Consider the following 23,663-nt stretch of genomic DNA (forward strand, 5'->3'; position numbering starts at 1 on the left):
TTTTTGTCTGTTTATTTTATGTGGTAGATTTTCAAACACGGCATGCTTGTCAAAGGAAACACCAATGAGTCATTAACTTTAAATAAGATTTATAAGGGACTACAGACATACTCAAGTTGGGGCCAAACTAGTGAATAATTGGTGAGGAACAAATTCTAGTTTACTTAAGCCCAGCATACACTGTACGATTTTTAAAATCTTGCTGTTAATACCAGCTCACACTGTACGAGTGAATCGTCTGCGATGTGCGGCCAAAGCTCACAATGCATGTGCTCACACTGTACGTTCCGATCATCAAGCACGATCAGAGAGCTCACACTGTACGGGTGAAAACGGCTCGTCGGCCCCTGCTGACTGTCCTGCCCGTTGACAGCTGTGAATAAAGATACATTTGAAAGCTCCGATTTGTTCCGGAAGTGCAGGACAAGCTGTTTGCTTTGATGATTTGCGCTATACTGTGTGCCGAAACGTCCAAAAAGAAGAGGCGTCGGCGCATATGGACTCGCAGATGGCTCGAGAGACGTGGACAGTATGGTTTGTCCATTTTACAACGAGAGTTGGAGGTAAGCCAGCTACAGCCGGGTGCACCCTCTGTGTGTGTGTGTGTGTGTGTGTGTGTGTGTGTGTGTGTTGTACCTCGTCTAGCGCGCTAGCTTGTATGTTTGTTGCGCTTGCTTGAAAATGAGAGCAGAAAAAACTTACCAGGCAGCTGAAGAATATTGGCTTTCTCCTGCCAGCGTTTCTCTCGTTGATAGCGGTCGTGGTAGGTGGAAGAAGAAACGTTGAACAGGCACAGCTCAACCAACCTGGCCTCCATATTTACAGTCCACCGACGCATCGCCATGGTGATCTATGTCTTCGCGCAGGCGCAGTGAGGGATAAATGCACAGACGTTGGCGAATCGGCTCGTGGCTCTGCTTCAACTGTGCGAATGTCTGTGCTGGCCGACCAAAATTTCTGACATGTCAGAAATTCATCCGACCGTCCGACCGCGGTTCTGGAACAGATGATCGGCCCTCGCCCCCCCTGAGTCTGCATCTAACTTAGGCTCAAACATGTTTGGCTGAATTCTCCTTTCTGCTACTTCTACCACTAACAACAGCTAACCACAGAGGCCAAATCCAGGGTTTTATTATTAGGTGAGAAACCACGTTAAACAAAATATGACTCAAAGTGCACACATTAGGTGAATACCTGGCAGTTTATTATAAGGATACATTGGCTTAGAAATGATTGCGTATAATTTGCATGAGCCCCGCCAAGTTCATTGGCAGGGTTAACTCTTTGAGCTTGATGTATTCCCAGAGGGCACAAGCAAGCAAGGCTGTTGTAGGTAGCTTAATAACTTTTGTCACATGGCTTAAGGCTGTTGTCATGATTGATAACAGCCAGTGAATCCTTTCATCGATTGGCCACGCTGCCCATGGGTATCTGTCCAGAAGTGTTTTGAGTGTGCATAGCCTAAGCCTGCTAGGTGTCATGCAGGCTGGCCGGCTGCAGCTGTATGGCTAGTGATGGATCATGGCAGCACAATGGTACGACTATCGCAGCCCCCATCAGCTCTGCAGCCTCCGTACGAGTGGACAAGCTCACTCCACACACACCTTGCCAAGGGCAAAACACCAAGGGCGGAACAAACCTTTGTTTATCGCCACAGCCAATCAGATGTTTAACCTCAAGGGAAGTTAGACTGAGCAGATTATTTATCGAGTTGTTAAAACCAAGTGGGAGGTTACCTAGTTTGGAGGCTACTATCTGGACCTGCTTCTTTTCCTGTAATTTGGAAAAAGATGCTTCCCGTGTGAGGATGAGGCCCTGTCCCAGGGGCATGTAGGTGACCAGGTGCTAATTGGCTCTTAGAAAGAAGTGACAAGAGCTGCAGAAATCCAGTGCAGGTGCAGGCATGCTGTTGTCACCATGCAGCAGTTACAGATGAGTGCAGCCTGTTTACTGAGACCCGCTCAGGTCAGACCAGAGGCAGAGGCCCTTAAATGCAACAGTAGATGGGATTGCATTGCAGGGCTTTTAGACTGATGTTAGAGTGGACAGCCTTCATCCAAGGGATCGATAGAGAAGTGGCGGCTGCCTCCATCCTGCAGCACAAATCTCTCTCTCTCACACACACATATAAATTTGAGCAGTGCATTACACACGCATGGTGGTGAAACAGTCATGCCTGAACTTACAGCATGCATCTACTGCTTTGCATTCTTCAAATAAAATCTATAGATTATGACATTAATTAGGAGATGTGCTTCTAACACTGTGATTTATCATCCTATTGTATTTTCAGTCTGTGTGTGCCTGAAAGATAATGCTAAATAGTGAAACAGCATCATTTCTTAACAGCCTTCATTTATTAAAACACGGAATTTATTACTGTTTGATCTGTTATAACAACACTTAATTAGAAAATAGTCATTATATTCACAGTAAATTGCCGCATGGTTTAATCCCCAACACACAACAGATTACATGCATTGCTAATGGGAATTTTCACAGTATTTATATAAAAAATATATAATCCTCCATCTTCACTGTCTGTGAACGAACATTCATCCTCCCTGACATTGTGCACGTCTGTGTTCCAGTTTTGACTTGGTGACCAATGGGGGCATAGCCATAGCCCTGCACTTTGAGCGCGCTCCATTCATCACCCAGGAGCACACTCTCTGGTTGCCATGGGGACGCTTCTTTGTCATGGATACCATTGTCATGCGGCATGAGGAGAATGACATCCCTAGCTGTGACCTCAGCAGCTTCACCAGGCCCAGTCCCGTGGTGTCTCCGGCTCCGCTCACCGCGTTCGCCGGCTCCTGCACTGAAAGGCGGACCGTCGTCCCCGAAATCCAGGTGACAGCTCCTCACTCCACTCTCTTGACTGCCCTGCAGGTTGTGATCTACATGGGTCTCTCTCCTCCAAATGATTCATGCCACACATCTGGGAGAGACCCTGAAGACTATTCATCAAGTACAAGCGTAATAGTAACTCTGGCTCATGGCAGTGCTGTGATTTTATCTCTCTAGTGTAATTGGTCTGCGGAACTTGGGCGATTTACAATGTGCATTGTACTGTATCAGTTTAGAGTGATGATGATTACATCGCACACAGAAAACAGCCTGGACCATTTTTAATTTCTCCTGGGTTTTAGTCTCCCAGATTAAACATATAAGCACCATGGAAAGGATTTGCTTTGATATTTCATGTACATATTTTTGATATTTGTCTACATGTATCTTGTTGGTGCACACACGTACATAGTCTTGCGTGCATAGGTGAATGTGTGGCCACTGTATGTCTAGCAGGCATCTGTGCCCTTCTCTAATTACTTTGTCTCCGACTTTGCTCTCTAAGATTTATGGCATATCAGTAAATTTAGTGTGCAGTGCTGTCTATTTATAGTCGCCTTGTCTTTGCTGTTCCTTGAGCTGTAGGAGCAAAATACTGGGACATCATCCAATTTACACTTGTCCTCATAAAAGGAAATTCTGATCAATTAACCAGGCATGGCCACACTCTGTGAACATTTAAAAAGAAACGCATCATAAGTGGCATGTCCTCTGACCAATGTCGCTTTGGGTAGCTGTTTTAATTGTTACTTTACATCTTGTTCCGTGCCGTGTAGACAGGCGACAAGAGGTCACTTAATTAGAGCAGAAAGAAGTTGGTCAACCAAACCAGTGCTGTCGACCCTTGATCCTAAATATGAACAATGTACAATGAGTGCTGACCTACTGTTGTGTGTCATTAAGAGGTTGCAGGTCTGACCTTAGTAGAAACTCCCAAGGCCACAGCATTGTCTCTTACTAAACCCACTTTTATTACTCTATATATTATTGGACTGTGCGAGCTCTGAGCTCAAGGGCGCTCTTGCGATGCCATTGTCATATAGACTGCAGGGAAGACTATTGTCCTAATGAAGAATTCACTATTATTAATTCAATTATGAAAATACTCACTGGAGTACGTAATGAAGAAATCCTTCATTGGATTCCCTGTAACGCATGAATATAATTGTCCTCTAATTGATGTCCCTAATCTTCCCATGGGTTCATATATTTGGTTGGAGGCAAGGCTATGAAAAATATGTGACAAAGGTTACTGACCAAAGGAATGACAAACTGATCATCTGCGTGAAATAAAGGACACGCAGAGGCATGTTATCAATCCTAACTTAAACACAGAAGAAAATAGATTTCTGATCCCTTTATTATTTACAGCTCCTGTCAGCTAGCTTCAGGGTTTATGTTTGCTTTCTGTCATTTATAAGGTTTTTCTGTTTTGTCTATAGTCTCTGCAGGAGGAAGTGCCCATACCAGGGACACATATGAAACTTGGCTATTTAAGCAGCAGGACTCCGGGTTACAAGTCAATACTGAGGGTGACCCTGACCCACTCCACAATCCCCTTTAACTTGATGAAGGTGCACCTCATGGTAGCTGTGGAAGGCAGGCTGTTCAGAAAGTGGTTTCCTGCAGCACCAAACCTCTCTTACGACTTTGTGTGGGACAAGGCTGATGTCTACAGCCAGAAGGTCTATGGTCTGTCTGAAGCTTTTGGTAAGTGATCAAGTACATACTGCAGATTTCATATAATTCTTTTATTCACTTCTTTATTTAATTTATCCAGAACATGTGTGGTTCACTAATGTTGCTTTTATCTTTTCTTCTTTCCCTAGTATCTGTGGGTTTTGAGTATGAGTCATGTCCAGACCTTATTCTATGGGAGAAGAGGACTGCTGTTCTTCAAGGCTATGAAACCACTGCCTCCAAACTGGGAGGATGGACTATAGACAAGCACCATGCTTTAAATATCCAAAGTGGTGAGTCAAGTAATCCCTTTTTAAATTCTTATCCTAAACCACTCTTTCATTAAAACACCCACTCAGAAAATATTTTTATACTAAAAGAAATCTTTATTTTGACACTCTTTAGATAATTTCTTGAGTTTTAAAATCACAGTGAGGTAAATATACTGGTGTGCCAGGGAAGTTGTATGAGTTTAAGGAATTTTTCTGGGATTGTCTTTCAGCCATTAAGAAGAAGTTAGCATATTGCAGGTCACTACTGTACATTATTATTGGTAAAATTACATAACTTAAAGCAATACTTTCATTTACAGTGAAAACAGGCATCTCATTCAACTATCAGGGTTAGGTTTATTTTTTGTTTGGCTTTATGAAATTAAATCCCATTAGGACTCAATAATAGATTCTTTAAAGTGAACATTTTGTGGTGCAAGTCTTCTGTTCCCTGCTCCTTATCGCATTTCTGCACGTGCCCAAGACTGCAGATAAGCACCACCATGGCCATGCCTTAGATGATGCTTTTAGTGTAGCACTGAATTGTCCTCCCTGCCTGTAGCATTTTGAGGCTTTTTCAATTCAGCAGTGTCATGTAGCCTCAGATAGATCTGACTTTTTTATTACCGCTGTCCATTTTTAGGTGAGGGGGGTCAATTTTCCTATTGCCAGCAAATTACTCCTGAAAGGCAGGAGTAGGAATGAAAAGAGAACAACTTAGGGCAGCTGTCACTAGCTGGGCTTTACAGTCTGTTTGTGTGTCTGGAAGGGCTCATCGGAGGAGATGAGGCATACTTATATGAAAAGTGCTCAGGAGGGTGGCAGTTTGACATGTCACACTAAACCTGCTGAGTCCCAACGTGCTATCCGGAGGAGGGAGAGAGCTGCTACTTGCCCCTTCACCACCTCCACTGCCAGTTCTTCCACCCCATCCCTTCCTTTGGCACCTCCATGTCTTGTTCATGCCCAGCATTTTTAAAATAATTCCTAATTTAATTGCTGTCAGTCTGCTACTCCCAGCAGCAGCAGCCCCTAAGATTAAATCAAGTCCCAGGAAGGAGATGCTTGGCTGATCTTTTCTGATAGACCAAATGTTGTGCTGCTCAAAGAACTCAGGTCACCAAGTACCATCAGAAGCAGACAAACTACTGCAGACATGCAGATGCTGAATTTCAAATATGATTATATTGATTGGGCAGCAGGAACATCTTTACATTAACATATTTGAACATTTTCCAAGAGTGGATTGGCAACACTAATGGAAACATAGTGTGCATTTGTGTGTGGATGCATTCCTGAGTGCCTGCACATGAACTGTATTCACACAGCTCTATTCTTTGTTCATGTGCAAAGTGGGTGAAGTTAGGAGGGCAGGCAGGATGGCATTTTTAATCGGGGCAAGTCAATTTCTTGTGATTGTGCCTGTGTGGTAATGTTCGAGCTCTAAGAGATTCCACTTGTGCCAAGGGCTTTTTGGTCCACATTTTGGCGTGAAATTGCACTTGTGTTTCCATCCGCTAAGACCACCTCTTACTGCAAACACGGGCACACAGAGCTAATTTTCATGGCTTCAGTTAGCCGAGGTGCGCACACAGACCAATTCCAAATTCCATCAGATTCTTGTCTGTGTGTTGACTTTCACTCTCTTTTAAATATTTCATCTAATATACATTTTAAACAGCATTAAGAGATCTTGAACTAGTGGGAGACAACTTACAGCGCTGGAATAGTTTCAGCTTACCAAGTTCCCATAAGTAAGCATAGCAGAAACACAGTGACCCAAGCACCCTGTTTAATCCTTTTCCTCACCACTTGTTAACTGCACTGCACATTATTACACACACATCAAGCAGCATGGGTATCTTAATTAATTGATTAAATCTTCTAACATGGAATTTGCAAACATATTAATACAGTCCTCCATGCATCTCTACACACCAGACTGTTTATATGCAGATTACTGCAAGTGTAGACGGGTCTGGAGCTCCTTCATTTAAATGTTGCAACATTTTCTTATTTAAGCAAAATTCCACACAGTATTTCGTCTGTATAATCAAATCAAACTTCTGTTGTGTGAACAGGATTAATTGGAAACTAATTAGCTAATGCAATAATGTGAACTGCATCAGCAATTTGCAAAAGTGGAATTGATATATGCACGTAAACATACCTAAATATGACTAAATGGGTGCAAACTCTTTAAACGCTGGTGTAAAAAGTACAGCCAACAATTACTATTGGTAACACATTTCATATTTTCGTAGTTGTCTACTAACTGCATATAATCGTCTTAGGTTTGTGTACATCATTAGACATGGACAGGATCTAAAATGCATTTTATAATGTAAATCAAACTTGAAATGAGACATCGTCTACCTTTGGTATTATATTTTGGTGCTATATATTCATTATTGGAGTGCTGTAGATAAAGCCCCTTGAAGAATTTTTTTTTCTTGCCAAAAAAAAAACCTAGCCTGGATGTACTCCCTGGCTTGTTAGGAAAATATCTACTACTTTCAAAGAAGATGAGACAAGCTGATTTGACTGCCTGTTGTTAAAGGTCTCCGCTGGTTGCCACAATTGCAGAAATTTGCTATAACCACTTGGTCAAATTCGTTTTCACTTGCTCCACTACACTCTAAATAAAAATGGTGCTAAACAGTACCCAAAAGCAGTTCTTTTGGCTTGTAATCATAGGGGAATCTGGTTTGGTGGCGCTGTTCTATATAGCACCTTTGTCAGATAGTAACTTATTCAGTTTTAGGTGCCATTTAGCTAATCTACGTTCTGTAGATTTCACGTCTCGTCATATGTTTGCCACAGTATAAATGGAAAAAAAGGAAATAAAGAAGGGTTTTTGTTTGATTTTGTTGCCCAGCCTTCACACTCTGCTCAACTTAAACAGGTTGCAGGTGTTACTTTGTTCTTTCCTGTGCCCTCATCAGGTATTCTTCACATGGGCAACGGGGAGAACGTCTTCATCTCCCAGCAGCCTCCTGTAATCGGCAGCGTGATGGGGAACGGGCGCAGGCGCAGCATCTCCTGCCCCAGCTGTAATGGCCTTGCTGACGGAAACAAGCTGCTGGCCCCCGTGGCTCTGGCCTGTGGCTCAGATGGAAGTCTGTACGTGGGCGACTTCAACTATGTGAGGAGGATTTTCACCACGGGGAATGTCACCAGCGTCCTGGAGCTCAGGTAACAGAGGAGTAGCCTACTAACATTCACTCAGGACCATGAGCTCAGATGGGCTTGCACACAGGTCATAAACCACTGAGGTCGATTGAGATAGACAGAAATGCCCTAAAGGCCCAGGATTGATGGTCCTGCCTGTCTCATTCACCTGTATCAGCTGGAGTTTGGCCCTGAAAGGGGCTGAAGAAAATGTAATGGGGTCTTAACAGAAGATGCTCCAGGAAAAGATTAATTTTCTTTGTCAACTTCAGCAAAGACAAAGGTTTGAGTCGAAAAGAAATATGGTGTTTGTCAGGATTCACTTTTACTTAATTCTGTCCACTAACAACTGTTTTTTATTTCTATCCACTAACAACTAACATTTCCTCTCCTTTCTCTTCCTTTCTCATTTTCCGCTGCCTTTGGCAAACAGAAATAAAGACTTCAGGCATAGGTAAGCCTTACAGTATTTGCTCCTTTTATTATAGAAAAAGGTACGGTCCAAATTGTGGGTGCTGAAGTGCCCTTTTGAGCCTATTTCAGACATGCACTTCTGAGCAGCAAAATGATCATATCTTGAAATACTGACTGGCTGCATAATGATCATCTTCATAAAGCTGTTGATTTAGTGGTGTATTAATAGTTTATGATCTTACTTAATCCCTAGATTCAGTGCTTTGTTCTCTGCAGTGTTTTTGCATCTGCATGTGTGCTTGCGATCCGAGAGAATGCAGCTGATTGTTGGCTCAGTGGAGACTGCACTTTTCCTCAGGATTGATACTGGGGGTCAAATTACATTATTCATAAAGTAATCATGTACTATGCTTTTAATGTATCCCTTTAATTAAAATGGTTGTGGAATTGCCATCTGTAAAAGGAATCTCAGTATGGATAGCGAAACATACATTGCATTGCCATTTTATTAGGTACAGCTTGCTCAGCCCAGTCACCAGAAGAAAATGTTGGCTTTGTACATTTCTGCAAACCACAAATACATTATGTTTGTATGTTTAATACAAATCATATATATGTTTCTAATGTGACATAGTTCTGCTTACGTTGTATGTGTGTATGTGGAGGGGATGGTGGATGGCGTGACACCTAGGTGAGACACCTGCCAAGCTGCTGACCACTGTTAGACACCAATAAACAGCAAAACTGGTTGTGTTTTTTGCAACCAGTTCCTGCTTGACAAGTGTCTTTTTAGGCACCAAATTTGGGTATTTTTTAGCAACCCATCTTTTTTGGGGGGGGGGGTTAGGAAAAGCAATTGCTATTGAAAGAGACATTGCTGCATTTCCTGTCAGGATAGTGCCATAAAAACTGGGTGTTTTAAGCCTAAAAAGGACCTTTTCCTAATCATAACCAGGTTTTGTGCCCAAACATAACCAAAAGTTAAGCACAGTGTTGCTGAAAGGTAAGGATTTAATGCATCTGCTAAATAATAACTTACAAATGTAACATCTCTGAGGGTGGCCTTGCTACATGCATTTGAACACAACCATACTGCAAGAAATCCAGTCCTTTATAAAGTGCTTCTGAGATGCTGTCAGTCATTAGAAGGGTGAGGCTTATGTTGCTGAGATATACTGAAAATTAAAAGGTGCCGTAATTATTTGTCCAACACATTTCCATATAATAAAATGCAGAACAACTGCGCTGCATACTACAGGTTCAAAAATGATCACAAAATTACATTGATACCTTTTTGACTGTTTAAAAGAAGGACTGAATACGATATGTTTTAAAACAGTTTTATCTCTATAGCTAGGTAAGACTAATAAAATGGTAACTCAATGTAGATGTTATCAGTACCTTAAGATACAAAGACCTTATTTTCCTTGTCAGATGGCAGTGAGAGAAATCTCTGTGTGCCGTCTGTAGATACCATGTCTCAGGCAAAAGGCTATTGATTGATTTTCTATCAGAGGGTCATGACTTCAGCTGGGGAACATGTAGTCGAACTGAGGATGAAAAGCCAAGTGATGCTGGTCACTGGCCTCTATTTTCAAGAATGACCACGCTAACAAAACAATCAGAGGCTCCCTGTTGCTTGCTCTGTCTCTCTAATATCTTTTGTCAGTCTCTGTATCTCAGATGTGCCTGCTTACGCTAACTTACACGTTATGTATGCACTCGTGTCCTGTTTCTGAGAGGAAAACTAAAGAAATGTCAGAGCTGTGTCCCTTTGCTCTCAGTACTCCAAACACATTTACATATTACAGAGGAGATTTATGTAGTAAAACACAGCATGTGTCTGTATAAAATGGGTGGCTGCCTCCTGTTCATGTGTGAGCTAGAGCGATAGGACTGGGAGGTGGGTGATCTCACTGCAATGTTCATTGACCCCCTACTAAGGATGTCCCCATCCACTCCAACTACGCTCTCTCCATTGCCGCGCCAGCATGCAGCAAAATCCAATTATCTTCTACAAACTAGATGTTGTCAGTGAATATAGATGGAGTATATGGCCATAGCTCAAGGTCAGGGAATAACACCTCATAGTTTCAAACACTATGGGGGACCAACTCTGTTCTACATGCGACTGGGAGCTGATAAGGTATCAGCTGATTGCACATGGCAGATAGAATGCAAAGTAGATTCCAGTTATTGAGGTTTGCTACTGACCCACTCTAAGACAGCAGTCGTTTTTCTTGAAGCCAGCCAGTTGTACCTGGAATGTACTGCAGACAAACATATCAGTCAACTTGGTCAGTGGGCTGATTGTGACATCTGCGCCTGAGGTTTGCTGCAGTGTCCTGTCATCACTGATTCATTGAAGGTCAATTGTCATTTAAAATTATGTACCCGAGTTGACAATTCCACAGACCCACTGGTCTTTCTTGTTGTTGTATTATAAAAATATAAGCTTTGGCACTGTCATGTCGACCATAAGCCCTAAAAGAACCCTCAAGGTTATAGTTGAAATTCTGTCTTAATCCACTTTGAATGACACCCTGCTGACAGGTTTCTCGGTAATGCTTATCAGGTCTGGCAGAACTGTGCTGTATCCTGCCCTGATAACTCTGGTCATCTTAGAGGTGGTACTAAACACTGCATTGCTAAACTGGTTACTAAGTCCTTGGTTTGCCTGACCAACAGTCAACAACAGCAGGGAAAAGCTGCAAAATATCACATGTAGAGCCGGAACCAAAAAGTGTTTTGCATTTTTATTTGATAAAGGTTTAAAAGATTTATCAGTGTAATAAATTAGCCAAATAGTTTTTGATACATTTTCTGACAATCAATCAATCGTGCTGTGTGGCATATTTGTGGGAGCACAGAAGTCAAATCTGTCAGTCAAATCTGCCACTTTCAAATCAAGGTCAGTCCTGCATACAGTCATAACAGGGTTCCCACAGTCATGGAATACCTGTAAAATCAGTTAGCCGTATATGTAAAATATGCTGTGTCTCAAATCGCGTACTTCTGTACTTACACTATTTTGAGTGTATAAGTGCGTTCACACTGAGAAGTATGGAAAAATGCAGTGCACTATGAGTACCCAGATGGTGTATTCAAAACGGTCAAGAAGTTGAGTGTGAAACTATGGACACTTCTTGCCCTCAATGGTCATCATCTTGGCTACGTAGCGGAAGGGGAGGGACCACTTTTCAAACTGAAAATAGCCGCCGAGAACTGTCCGACCGTGAATGTCACTCAATTGTACAAATACATGTGTTTTTTTGCACTAAGCAGCACTATACTGTTGTCGGGTATAAGCCAGCAGTATGTTTGTTGGGTTAATTTAGCAGTCTGTAATGATTTGGTACTGCGAACGATAGCACCAATGCTAATGCTAGTTTGCTAACTAGCTAATTTGTGGTTGTCATTTCCGGTGAGTGCACAACAGCCGTGTTTGGTTTGAGACAACACTACCCTGTCGAAATTTGCGAACTACGCCAATGAGTACATAGTGCACACAGTATACTACATAGAAGTATACTAACAGAAGTATGTGATTTGAGACACATCAAGAGAATACCACAATCTTGTTTCCCGGCCATGGAAAAGTCATGGAATTAGTGAAATCCTTTAAAGATGTGGGAAAGTCATGGAATTATGTTGTGTGTAATGAAATTAATTGTTACAGTGATCTTCCGGGGATAACCTTACACATAATGTAACATAACAGCAAATGTATTTTCTGTGGCTGTTGGCGAAACATAGCTTAATATGTGTCAATGTTTTATGTCCCATCATGTTCATTTCTTCCTCCATGTATGCCAGCTAGCTGGAATTATGTTTGAATAAAGTTTGATTCTGATAGGTTTAATGAGTTTCCATACATATGCTCCAGTAATACTTTTAAATTGTGCCTAATTTTTGAGATTGAGCGATGAACATGGGCAGCCCAGGCTGTTCAGTTGTCACACAGAACGCTAACGTGCACTTTAGTTTTATTGTAACTGCTCCTAAAGTAGAGCACGATAGTTTGAAGTTACGAAGCGTTCTTCTTTATAAACAAATAACCAGCGGGCCAAACAAACTGTCAGCCCCCCCCCCCCCCCCACCTATGATAATATAATTAACATTTGTTACATGTTGTGAATGGTAGTGGAAATTTTAATTATAGGTCCTTGAAAAGTCATGGAAAAGTTAAGAATTTTTGTCCATGAAAATGTGTCTCATCAGAAGATCATGTATTAATTATATACAGGCAAATGTTTTTCGTAGAGAGTCCTCTCTGTCACTTCATTTGTTCTACTATGGATTCATCTCCAGTCATCATTGTTTTCTGTCTGCTCTGACACCTATTCTGACTGGAGTGTGCCAATAGATTGCATGCTTCCCGCCACAGCAGGATTGGTTATATTTGGTTCTATTGTGTGTCTGTCAGGTTGGGCAACCTCCTGTGGATATGAAGGATTACTTTGCTGACTTGGTTGGAAGTTTAATAGGATATTTTTTTCTGTGCCGGAATCTCTGCCTGATGGATGCACAGTGTGTTTGGATTGCTACTTCAGCTATGCATTTGTCTAGTGTTTGTCTAAAAAAAAAATGTCCCAAGAGAAATAGAAACATACTTGTTTGTACATCTTCTAGCAATAATCAGGCTACTGTATAGACAGATAATATTGTAAAGATTTCTTGGGTCAGGGATGGGGGAGTAATTAGGATTTCTGTCAAAGGATCCAATGCACCCCAATGACTAGTGACGAGTCCCGCTAGACGCTTGTTTATGTTTGTCTTCCCAACTCTGAAACCCTTCAGCATTGCCATTGTTTCAATAATTTGAAAGAAACTAGATGTCTGTATCTTTATCTGTATACATATACAGTATATCCACATATGTCTACTGTATCTATACACAGATATTCATACAAGTGGAGTTTCCACTCCCTTTTGACAACAGGGATTTCTAACTAAGCTGACTGTATTGTAGACGAGTTCTAAGCTCCACCATTATGTCATGTTTAATCTCATTCTATTTTGCCATGTTTAATCTCATTCTATTTTTCTTTTTCCATGTCCGTGGTTTAAACTGTAATTGTGCCCAATTGACTCTCTAAATGGCTTTTGAATCCATTTTAATTGTATTAAACAATGTTTCTTATTGAAAGCACTGTAGCCCTTCCAGCTTTATTGACTCAGGCTTCTTCCTCTCTTTCTCCCATCTCTCAGCAACAGCCCCGCTCACAAGTACTACCTGGCCACCAGTCCAGTGAATGGTGCTGTGTACCTTTCGGACACCAGCAGCAGGAAGGTGTTCAAGGTGAAATCTTTGAATGTTGTTAAAGATGTGGCCAAGAATCTGGAGCTGGTGGCGGGCACCGGTGACCAGTGTCTCCCATACGATGACACTCGCTGCGGGGATGGAGGAAAGGCCATCGAGGCCACTCTCACCAACCCCAGAGGTATTGTATGGATTTCATTAGAATCAATGTAGTGTGCAGTCTAAGTCAGCTGGGGATCTTGTTTTCTCTTTTCATTTTAAAGTAGGCTAGATTGACTAGATTCTTGATCGTTGAATACAGTCGTTCCAAAAGCTAGATCAATATTCTTCAGTTTTCATGCATTAAATTCTCTTATCTTACCTCCCTCACTAGCTCCATACATGTAGCTCACTACCCTCAGCTGTTTTATAAGTCAATTTGTTTTGTTTTTTTATGGCATTCCTTTCTTTGTGTTTCCTGGGGTCTTCTTTGTCTTTTTGCTTCCATATTTGGATGATGCATTAGTCACTACATCGCATGCTTGCTTGTTGTCCTCCATTGGGATGACATTGTGATTCATATGTACTGAAATAACACTCAAGTCCCACTGAAATGTGCAGCATGTACTGTATAGTCCAGGTTTGCATTGAAAATAGAACATGTTGCGGTTACCACTACAGTCTAGATTCTCATAGCTGCTTGAATATTGTTTGACAGACCTTGAAGTAATAGAAAATACAGAGATGTGCATAGCTAAGGTTCATACTCTCAGCTTCATTGTTGTTTTGAGGCTGAGAGAACATGAGAGAAAGAGACTGCATTGATGAAATTTTAGTTGTAATTGAATCAATACATACAGTACTCTTCATCTAGTTGATGTGTCTATTGTTCTCAATTATTGATTTAAAAAAATCAATCCTCGCATTAGCTTTCATTGCCATGATTAGTCTTTAATTTTTATTGCAGTGAATAGTGCTTAATTGTCATTCAGTGGTGCTCTGTCCTCACATTAAGTCACAGATAAACAAAATAACCGATGGTTATTTTCCTCTTCTGTCCATTGGGTGACTTTTTATCTGCAGGCATTACGGTGGATAAGTACGGTGTAATCTTCTTTGTGGATGGGACCATGATTCGCAGGATTGATCAGAATGGTATCATCTCTACTCTTCTGGGCTTCAATGACCTGACCTCTGCCCGACCTCTTAGCTGCGATGCTGTGATGGACATCTCTCAGGTACAACCTCTCTGACCTGGGCAGCCGGCACGTGTTTCCCTGTCTCCTAACCCGCACCAGTGTCCTTGATTCACCCTGGGCTTTGGGATGCTGACATCCCCATGTGAGCTCTTGTGTCTGTAGCTGAAAACTCCTAGCCTGGATTTAGTGGCTCTCGGCTTAGTTTTGAGCCACATTTGTTTATTGGCTCGATGATGCCAGTTTTTAGATCCACAGGACTTGCAAAGGTTACTTAGGTACAGGAAGGCAGTTAGAGCCTACAGGCATCTAGCAGTCTGCTGGGATTCCACTGCCAGTTTGCAGACTGAATGTTCTTTTCCTATTTTCACTAAAGCCTGTGTCAGTAAAGTTCCTGCATCTGCGATTTGTCGTGAATGATGGCTGATGACTGAAATAGTTCAGGTAAGGTCAAATCTTTAGTATGCCACAAGAGAAAGTTTGTTATGCAGCAAGGCAGCAAAAACAATATAAAAACACAATATGACAATAGAAAACACACAAAATACAATGGAATCTGTGTGATAAAAATTGTAGAAATAAGAATAGCAACCAGATAAAGCGCTAGGTTGTGCAGGTAACCAAAATCTGTGTGTTTATTGCATGTAGAGTAAATTAACATTTTAACATGTTTCCTAATTTCTGCAAAAGCTGCATCTCTGACCAGAGAGGAGGATATGAAATTTATTAAACCAAGGATGGTCTGGATTTGCTTAGATTAATTCCATTTATCCAGAAGATTATAAATTCAGGAAAACCCCAAACACAGCTGTACCAGCCTGGTGAATTACAAAATGCTAATCATCTTATTGTTCATAAGCAAATATAAATAAAAAATGAAAATGAGCATGTAATTGGACTCTGCCCAGGCTGGAAGAACACACAGGACCTGGAAAAAAAACGTAGCACCGGTGTATAAAACCATGCTGAAATCAGAGGTGGCACTGTAGTCCCAGGAGCTTCCATGTCTGTGTCAAGTGGCCACACATCCCCAAATGCAAAGGACTGTTGACCTATAGCTGTAGGGGGATGATGAGGATGACCTATAACCCCACTGGCCCTCGATTTACGCACACATGCTCACTGATGCACGCAAACACGTGTACACACAGACATATATGGTATGTACCAGACCGCTACCTCAGACAGAACACATTCCCCAGGCAAGGACACTGCACTGAGGTCACATCACTCTCTAGCTCAGTGACTTCCCTTTAGAGGTGACGAGACCGACTTTTTGCATCATCTAGCAGCCTCTGCATAGCTGCTTTTTCCTGACATCATAATTTAATTTAGCAGTCAGGGCTAGTAGTACGTTATACTCCCAAAAATGCAATTATATATTGCATGCTGTGTGTTGTCTACAGTATCTTTTATTGTTTTAGTTGTACTCCCATTTGACGAGCATTCCTGTACATTAATGATAAGATTTGATTGATGTCTAAACCCTGCTCCATGTGCATGCACTAGTTTGTCTTTTTGCCCCATCGTGTATGTTATTGAGCATGACTAGCAAACAGGTCCTGAGGGGGCCTCAGATGCCAGTGGAGAGAAGCTTTCTCTGTGTCTTTGAAATGATGTATTCAGTGGAGGGAGCAAAGCCTCCAGCTGCCCATTTCCAGCCCCGGGGGAACTTCATCCCCCATATGACCCGTGCTCACTGCTCCCTCACCCCCCTGCACACAGACACAAGGCCCTATAGATGCTCACCATCCAAGCTCCACATCAGCGAGGACATGGGCAAACTGACTGCAGCTCTACAACGATGACAAATCACACCAGCTCTGCCAGAGACACTCAGACAGTAAAAAGCATCCATTAAAAATTCATCCAGGGCACATAGCTTCCTACTTCAAACACTCCCCAATCCCTCACTTAGGACTAGAGTTTCTCTGGAGGAGGTTCATCACAGTGGTCATTACTTTTGCTTTACCTCACCTGCTCTAGCCAAAACATGTCAGATTTCTCTCTCCTCTGATGAGGTCATTGTTATCTTGACATGTCATCTGTGCAGTGAGCACACTGCAGCAAAATCCACCCTTAATTTAGTGTGCAGCTCTGTAAGCTTTCTTTCATTTAACGTTTTATTATCATGCAAAAGGACAAGAGTTTGGCCTCTTTCATGAACCTTTAAATTTGTTTATACCAAGGCTATAGGTCCTTACTGTTTCAAAAAAATCTGCTCCATTCAGTGTTTCTCCTGAAAATCTTGTACGTATCCCCTGCTGTGTTCAGACTTAAATAGAGGGAAACCATGTGTTAAAACAAGATCACTTGAACATATTTCAAGGGTTTTAGCAGCTTCAGAAAGCTTTATCAAGGCTCTGACTGTGACATTCAATTCAAATCTGAGAGGGACTTCAAATAATGACATATTACTCTTCTTCAGACAGGCATCATGCTGGTACAAGCAAAGAGTGAAGAGATTGCTAATGGAAAATGACATTATAGTTCTAATACAAGTTCAAATACATTTAAAAATAGTTTTGTGTTGTGTTGGTGTAAATCCGTGGCTCGTTTCCCCGGGTGATGAGCACATTCTGCGTTTTTTGCTAGTGGCGTCTGTGTCAGACAGGGACTACTGACAGCTGCCCCACTGTATGAAGGGGGGGTATGATCGGGTTACAGCATATGGGACAGCAGCTCGGGAAATATCCCCTCATCAGTCAGAGTGGCGTGAAAACCTCCTTACAGGCAGCTCCCCCGAGCCACTCCACACTCTGGCTCATGAAATATTTAACCACCAGTGTTGACAAGAAATAGGTTTTAAGAAATTGAAAGTCTCCCCTTCATTTCCCAAGTAAATGCATTCTCTGCTCACTGAAAGACGACATGTATCCACTGCCTGTCCCCTGTTTGTATGTTGCCCAAGATATGTCTTATTATATAAACCACCTCTGTTTCATGGGGGATAATGGGAAGTTTATGGGATGTGAGCTGTGTGTGATGCTCAAATCTGTTTTTCAATCAAAAGCAGCTGAGTGCTCTGCTTTTAAAGAGTCGCACTGATTCAAACTCCATAGAGCCCCTTGTCAGTTTTAGATTGATAATTTCACAGCAATGCCCTTTGAATTAGAAAATTAACAATATGTGCTGATAGCAGGTAAATAAAATGCACAATGTGGCTGTCAGGCTTTAACCAGAAAGCTGTTGGCTTTTAACAACCTGCTACTCTGCGCTCTATTGAATGTTATGTTTTGTGTTTCAGGACCCCTGTGTTTTGTGCTGAGTAGCATATCAAAAGAAGTTGACTTTAATGTGTCAGCCTTGACTTTTTTTCCCCACATTTTATCAGTGGAAACCATTTCCCATGAGGCATTTTAACCCTCAAGTTTTTGAATTTACAAGTCAAAAATGTTCATTTTTTTATTGAAAAGGTGTTTTTTGCTGTGCTTAACACTCACTCGCTGAACTCAGCACATTGCATTGCTTTCAGCTGTCTACCCCCTAAAGCATACAATTTAGTTAGTTTTTTTCCCCAAAACACATAGTGAAAGCTGTAGTTAGTAACTTTTCTAAAAATATTTTTTGCCATATTTGCTGATACTGTCACTGCATCGCCACAGTAGTACATGAGACAGATGATCTGTGAAAAAAATCATGTCCCTCTGCTCTCTCAAATTGCTTCTGATGGCCTACAGGACTCTGTTACTGCATTACCTATCTCTCACCTCAAATTCTTTCAGAAACACATTTTAGTGTACTGTTTAGCTGTAAAATGAGACAGTTGGACTGGTGGCCGGTGCTTTGCCCGACTCTTTCCAACATGGTGGCTGGGTCACAAACACTCTCATTTTACAGCTGAAGAGTACACTAAAATGTATTTCTGAAAACATTTGAGGTGAGACACAGGCAGTGCAGTAACAGAATTCATATTTGATGAGTTTGACAGATTTACCACAGTTCACGAGCAGTGACTGACATGACTGACAGCTGTGTTAGAGACACCTCAGCTCTGATCGGTTGTTTTCTGTTGGCCACGGTAGATTCTAGAAATGCACCTCAGTGTGGATGTGACAGTTCGAGCAAATATGTTAAAAATGTTACCAACTGTATTATATGATGGTCGACGTATTAATGTGTTTCTGTTTAAGTATATAGGACCTGATGTTCAGGATGTTTCTCCCTTGTCAATTCTAGTGATAAATGTTACTGCAATTTGCATTTCCAGGTCATTATGAAAAATTAGTCAACCATAGTAGCAGCCACAGATTCACCTTCCCATTTCCCTGTTGTAGGACAAAGTATCCAAAACAACACTACGGCTGCTTTCATTTAATAGGTTGCCTAAAATCTGACCCTGTCTTTGTATTTTGGTCCAGGTTTTAATCAGTCTCTTTTGTTGGTGCTCCAAGGCTTCTATTGAAATATGGCACTTCATATTATGTTCCTAAGAGATCCCCTTGGGATCATAAGTGAGAGGGAGACCGGTAAATTGGATGAATCCAATCATTCCAATTTGTTAAAAGCCTGATATATTGTTAGCAGAACAATAAGTCATAATTTAGGAGGCCAGGGGCAGGCTAGGCTTTCATTTAGTAAGTGTGCTCCAGTTTCTTTTCAAGGACTCATGCAATCTCTTGTCATTACAAAATTAATAACCCAAAGCAGGGAAAAACAGTGACTCAGTAGAGGTGAAAGATGCAGACGCCCAGCCCGTAGATGTCCAGAGTTCTCATGATCAGTTGCAGTGTGCTTTTTTCAGTTAATCTGATCATTTGAATGATCTCTCCTTGTTCTGCCCTTCCTCACCACGATTCTTATCATCTGTGAGCTTAAAAATCATGTTTTTGTGTTTCCCTTTAAACAGTACACTGGCTGCTATTCTTCTCCTTATCAGATAATAAATCGTTTCAAAAAATGTTTTTGCTTCCAGCATAAGCTATAAGATAGCCCACCTTTTTCACAGCAGCCTATCTTTTTTGTAAGCAGTTTTCAGTGATTCTTCCCTTGAGGAACTGTTTCCCTCTGATAAAGTGAAAAATGTGTGGATCAATAAGAGTATGGTCTGTTTTTTGTGACCCAGAGCTGATATTCTTGGTGTGGTTTTTTTTCCTCTTAGGTGCGTCTTGAGTGGCCCACAGACCTGGCAGTGAGTCCCATGGACAACTCCCTGTACGTCCTGGACAACAATGTAGTACTCCAGATCTCAGAAAACCATCAAGTCCGTATCGTGGCAGGTCGGCCTATGCACTGCCAAGTGCCTGGAATCGACCATTTTCTTATGAGCAAAGTGGCCATCCATGCCACCCTGGAGTCCGCTAACGCCCTTGCTGTGTCTCACACTGGTGTTTTGTACATCGCTGAGTCAGATGAAAAGAAAATAAACAGAGTACGACAGGTGTCCACCAATGGAGAGATCTCCCTGGTCGCAGGGGCACCAAGTGGCTGTGACTGCAAGAATGATGCCAACTGTGATTGTTACTTTGGAGATGAAGGCTATGCCAAGGATGCTAAGCTGAACGCACCCTCATCTCTTGCGGTGTGTCCAGATGGAGAGCTTTATATTGCAGACCTGGGCAACATCCGTATCCGCTACGTACGCAAAAACAAGCCCTACCTGAATCCCCTCAGCATGTACGAAGTGTCCTCTCCTATCCATGATGAACTCTATCTGTTCGACTCCAATGGCAGCCACATTTTCACCCAAAGTCTGACTACAGGAGACCACCTCTACAATCTGACATACACGGGAGCAGGAGATCTGAGCAGCATTACTGATAAGAACAAAAACACAGTGAACATCCGACGAGACACGACAGGAATGCCTCTGTGGCTGATGGTCCCCGATGGGCAGACATTCTGGTTCACCATTGGCACCAATAATGCCCTTAAAAGCGTCGCTGCCCAGGGTCAAGAACTAGCTGTAATGACCTACCATGGAAGCTCAGGACTTCTTGCGACTAAGACAAATGAAAATGGATGGACAACTTTCTTTGAGTAAGTAACTTTAAGAAACATTTGCAAAATACCTTTATAATCCTTACACCAGGGTCTGGATGTCTGTTGAGCTCATTATAGATTACTGCTTTGCCCCAGAAAGCAAGTAAATAGATTGTTTAAAGCCATTATACAGTTTGCATAAAGTCACCTCTGGAATATCTGAACTGGAAGCTCCATGTTCGTGATTGCACTAAATGCTAAGATGCTTTAGTGAGTTAATGTTCAAAGCTGAAGAGCTCTTTGACATTTGAGTTAGGTACTTTGGCACATGAGCTACCTCCTTATGCGTTGATGTCTATGTCGCTCACAATACAAGACCTGTGGAAGTATGGGTGTAATCCTATTTGCTGTTATCATACCAAATAGGATTACTGGATGATATGTTACTCATCTGCACCCTTGCTTGCAGTGACAGACTGCAGACCATCGCTTGTTTGGAGTTGTTAGGTACAGGAACAACATATATCCGCTGGCAGGCACATTTTACCCATAGGACTATGACGGGGCCAGCCAATGTAAGCATAATAGAATAGCCAGCAGTAGTAATTGATTGAGGCACACCACAAAATGTGAGGGAACAATCGAAAACACTCCCATACGCTGCAGCATACAAGCTTAGGATTTCACGTTCTTGTGACTTCTATGGAGCAATCTGTCCCTTAGCTTAATATACTGTACCAGGGGATACTGTGCTAACTGGATGTCATTCCAAAAAGTGTGATTAAGCTGGTCAGACATCTGTTACACCTCGCTGGAGGAATATAACACTCTGACACATAATCAGACGCTCTGTTTAATCTGAGCAGACATTTATCACCTGTGTTTGATTTGGTCGTCACCTGAGACGGTTGCATAGGCATTTCTCATGGTACTGGGGAATTGCCTACGGCTTTGACAAATCCAGTGGGTGGTTGGAATTCTGAATTATTTCTCTTTGACTTCCTGTAAAATGGCTGCTGTTAATATCAGGCTTGAGAGCACTCTTCCCTATTATGTAAAGAAAAGACAGAGATATTATAGCACTGGCGACACAAAGGGCTTTTAAGATGAAATACAAACAGTGGGTGTTCAGGATATCCTGAATTTCTCTCACAAGTCACATTTTCTTTTTCTTTAATGTTATATTTTATGTTTTTATTATAACTTTATTCTATATTTATATGTTTTGATTTTTGCAACATTTGCTTTTATTTTTGGTTTCATTCCCTCTCAATATGTTTATGTGATGCACCAATACACCAAAGCAAATTCCTTGTATTTGAAAACCTATTTGGCAGTAAAGAGGATTCTGATTCTGAAGAACGTAGTTTGAACATAGTTTGAATTATATGTTTTATTAAATAAAATCACAGAGTTCGTCTTGAAGAAATAGAGATATTGTGGCATGCACTTGACATCATTTTAGAATTGTAGTGCCATAGCGTCAGTAATTAGAGACCTACTGTATGTGTAAGAAAATGACAAAAAAAAGTGTGAGAATAGTGCTTAAACCTATACCTATTGCCGGAGGCCAGTTTCCCCCCTATTTACATTGAAATGGAAATAATAAATATACTTACCGACAATACAACAACAACAACAACAACAACAAAGAAATGTCAAACTAGGTTGTGCAGCCTACACCTGTTGTTTTCCTTTTTGCAACATGCATTTTGCACGACTCGTTAGAGAGTACAACATATGTTCCATCGGAAACGTGCTTTTTTATTTCGAAATATTACTTCAAATGAAGAAAACAAATTACTTAATTTCATGTTTTTCTCGTTCAGATTAAACAATGACATCTTACTGTACCTACACACAACCATCCATGTTTCATTTAGACCCAATAAAGAGGGTTTGTTTTTCTTGAATAATTAGCTGTGAAGGTCACTCCACCACCTGAGGGGCGAAGCCGTAAGTTGCTATCATCAGAGTGAAATGAAAAAGAACCTCCATTTATTTCTGCTCGACAAAGTGCACCATTAAACATTTTACCTATATTAATTAATGTGTATTTACCTTCTGTGTCCTATACATTCAAACTGATCTGAAAGCATAAACAAACCACAAAGGACTGACTTGAGAACAAAAGACATCTGCTACACTGTCTTTCTGTTGTAACCCTTGGCAACCTCATCTGCTCTGACATTTACTGTATACGCAGATGCTCCGCTGACCTCCTAATGTTTTTGTTGTAATGATAAGTGCTTATGCTTAAGGGTTACTGTAAATCCATTAAATCATGTAGCATTTTGAAGGAAAGCGTAATTGTTTTCTTGGCCCCCTAATTAACAGGGCAGTAGTGCTTTCAGACACTGGGTTCAAGCAAATGTTCTTGGGTTAATATAATAGATATGTAAAAGAGCGAAATCATGTAACGCAAGTGGTAATGAAAGTGAGGCAATCCCAGGGCTGTCGTATTTATATCATATCCATAGTCATCAGTCACATGTGCTCTGAAGTTCTCAAGCAGCAAGAGGAAGGAAAAATATGAGAATAACTCTGCATAAGACTGAGGTTAGGTATGCTGGAGGGGATGCTGATATGAAGTGTCCGGCCTATTGTTGGGCCCCAGCGTGAAAGGTCATAGAGCTAGCATGTGACACAGAGGTGATGCAATCTGAATAGACTTGTGGCCATCCAGGGGGAAAGCAGTCCTCTCCTTCTGCTGAGCACCCTGCCCCCGCATGCTTCTCTTGTCCAGAGAAAGCAAGCTAATAGGCAGCTGAGTTGAAGCAGGCCAGAGCCATTAGAGCTCAGCGGTGAAGCCCGAGGAATGGCTCTGGCTCAAGGCCCTAATTGAGACGGAGAGAGTTTGGGTCAGTGATCAAGCTGGGGCATGCAGCGTCGCTCTAGAATGAGATTTCAGTCTTG

General features: G+C 41.6%; 1 protein-coding gene across 11 annotated transcripts in view; it reads left to right on the forward strand.

Moving 5' to 3' along the window:
• The window catches only part of tenm4 (teneurin transmembrane protein 4), a 250,293-nt gene that overhangs the window by 199,189 nt on the left and 27,441 nt on the right, over window positions 1-23,663 (forward strand). For 8 of the 11 annotated variants that reach the window (XM_049576261.1, XM_049576260.1, XM_049576264.1 and 5 more), the window contains 8 exons: window positions 2,592-2,853; window positions 4,293-4,560; window positions 4,680-4,823; window positions 7,748-7,997; window positions 8,407-8,427; window positions 13,599-13,831; window positions 14,713-14,867; window positions 19,927-20,804. In XM_049576261.1, coding sequence (XP_049432218.1) covers window positions 2,592-2,853; window positions 4,293-4,560; window positions 4,680-4,823; window positions 7,748-7,997; window positions 8,407-8,427; window positions 13,599-13,831; window positions 14,713-14,867; window positions 19,927-20,804 — 2,211 coding nt within the window. The remainder of the gene's footprint in view (window positions 1-2,591; window positions 2,854-4,292; window positions 4,561-4,679; window positions 4,824-7,747; window positions 7,998-8,406; window positions 8,428-13,598; window positions 13,832-14,712; window positions 14,868-19,926; window positions 20,805-23,663) is intronic. The other 3 variants (XM_049576262.1, XM_049576266.1, XM_049576272.1) reach the window with 1 other exon arrangement.

This window comes from Epinephelus fuscoguttatus, linkage group LG5 (genome assembly GCF_011397635.1).
Source record: "Epinephelus fuscoguttatus linkage group LG5, E.fuscoguttatus.final_Chr_v1".
Taxonomy (NCBI): Eukaryota; Metazoa; Chordata; class Actinopteri; order Perciformes; family Serranidae; genus Epinephelus; species Epinephelus fuscoguttatus.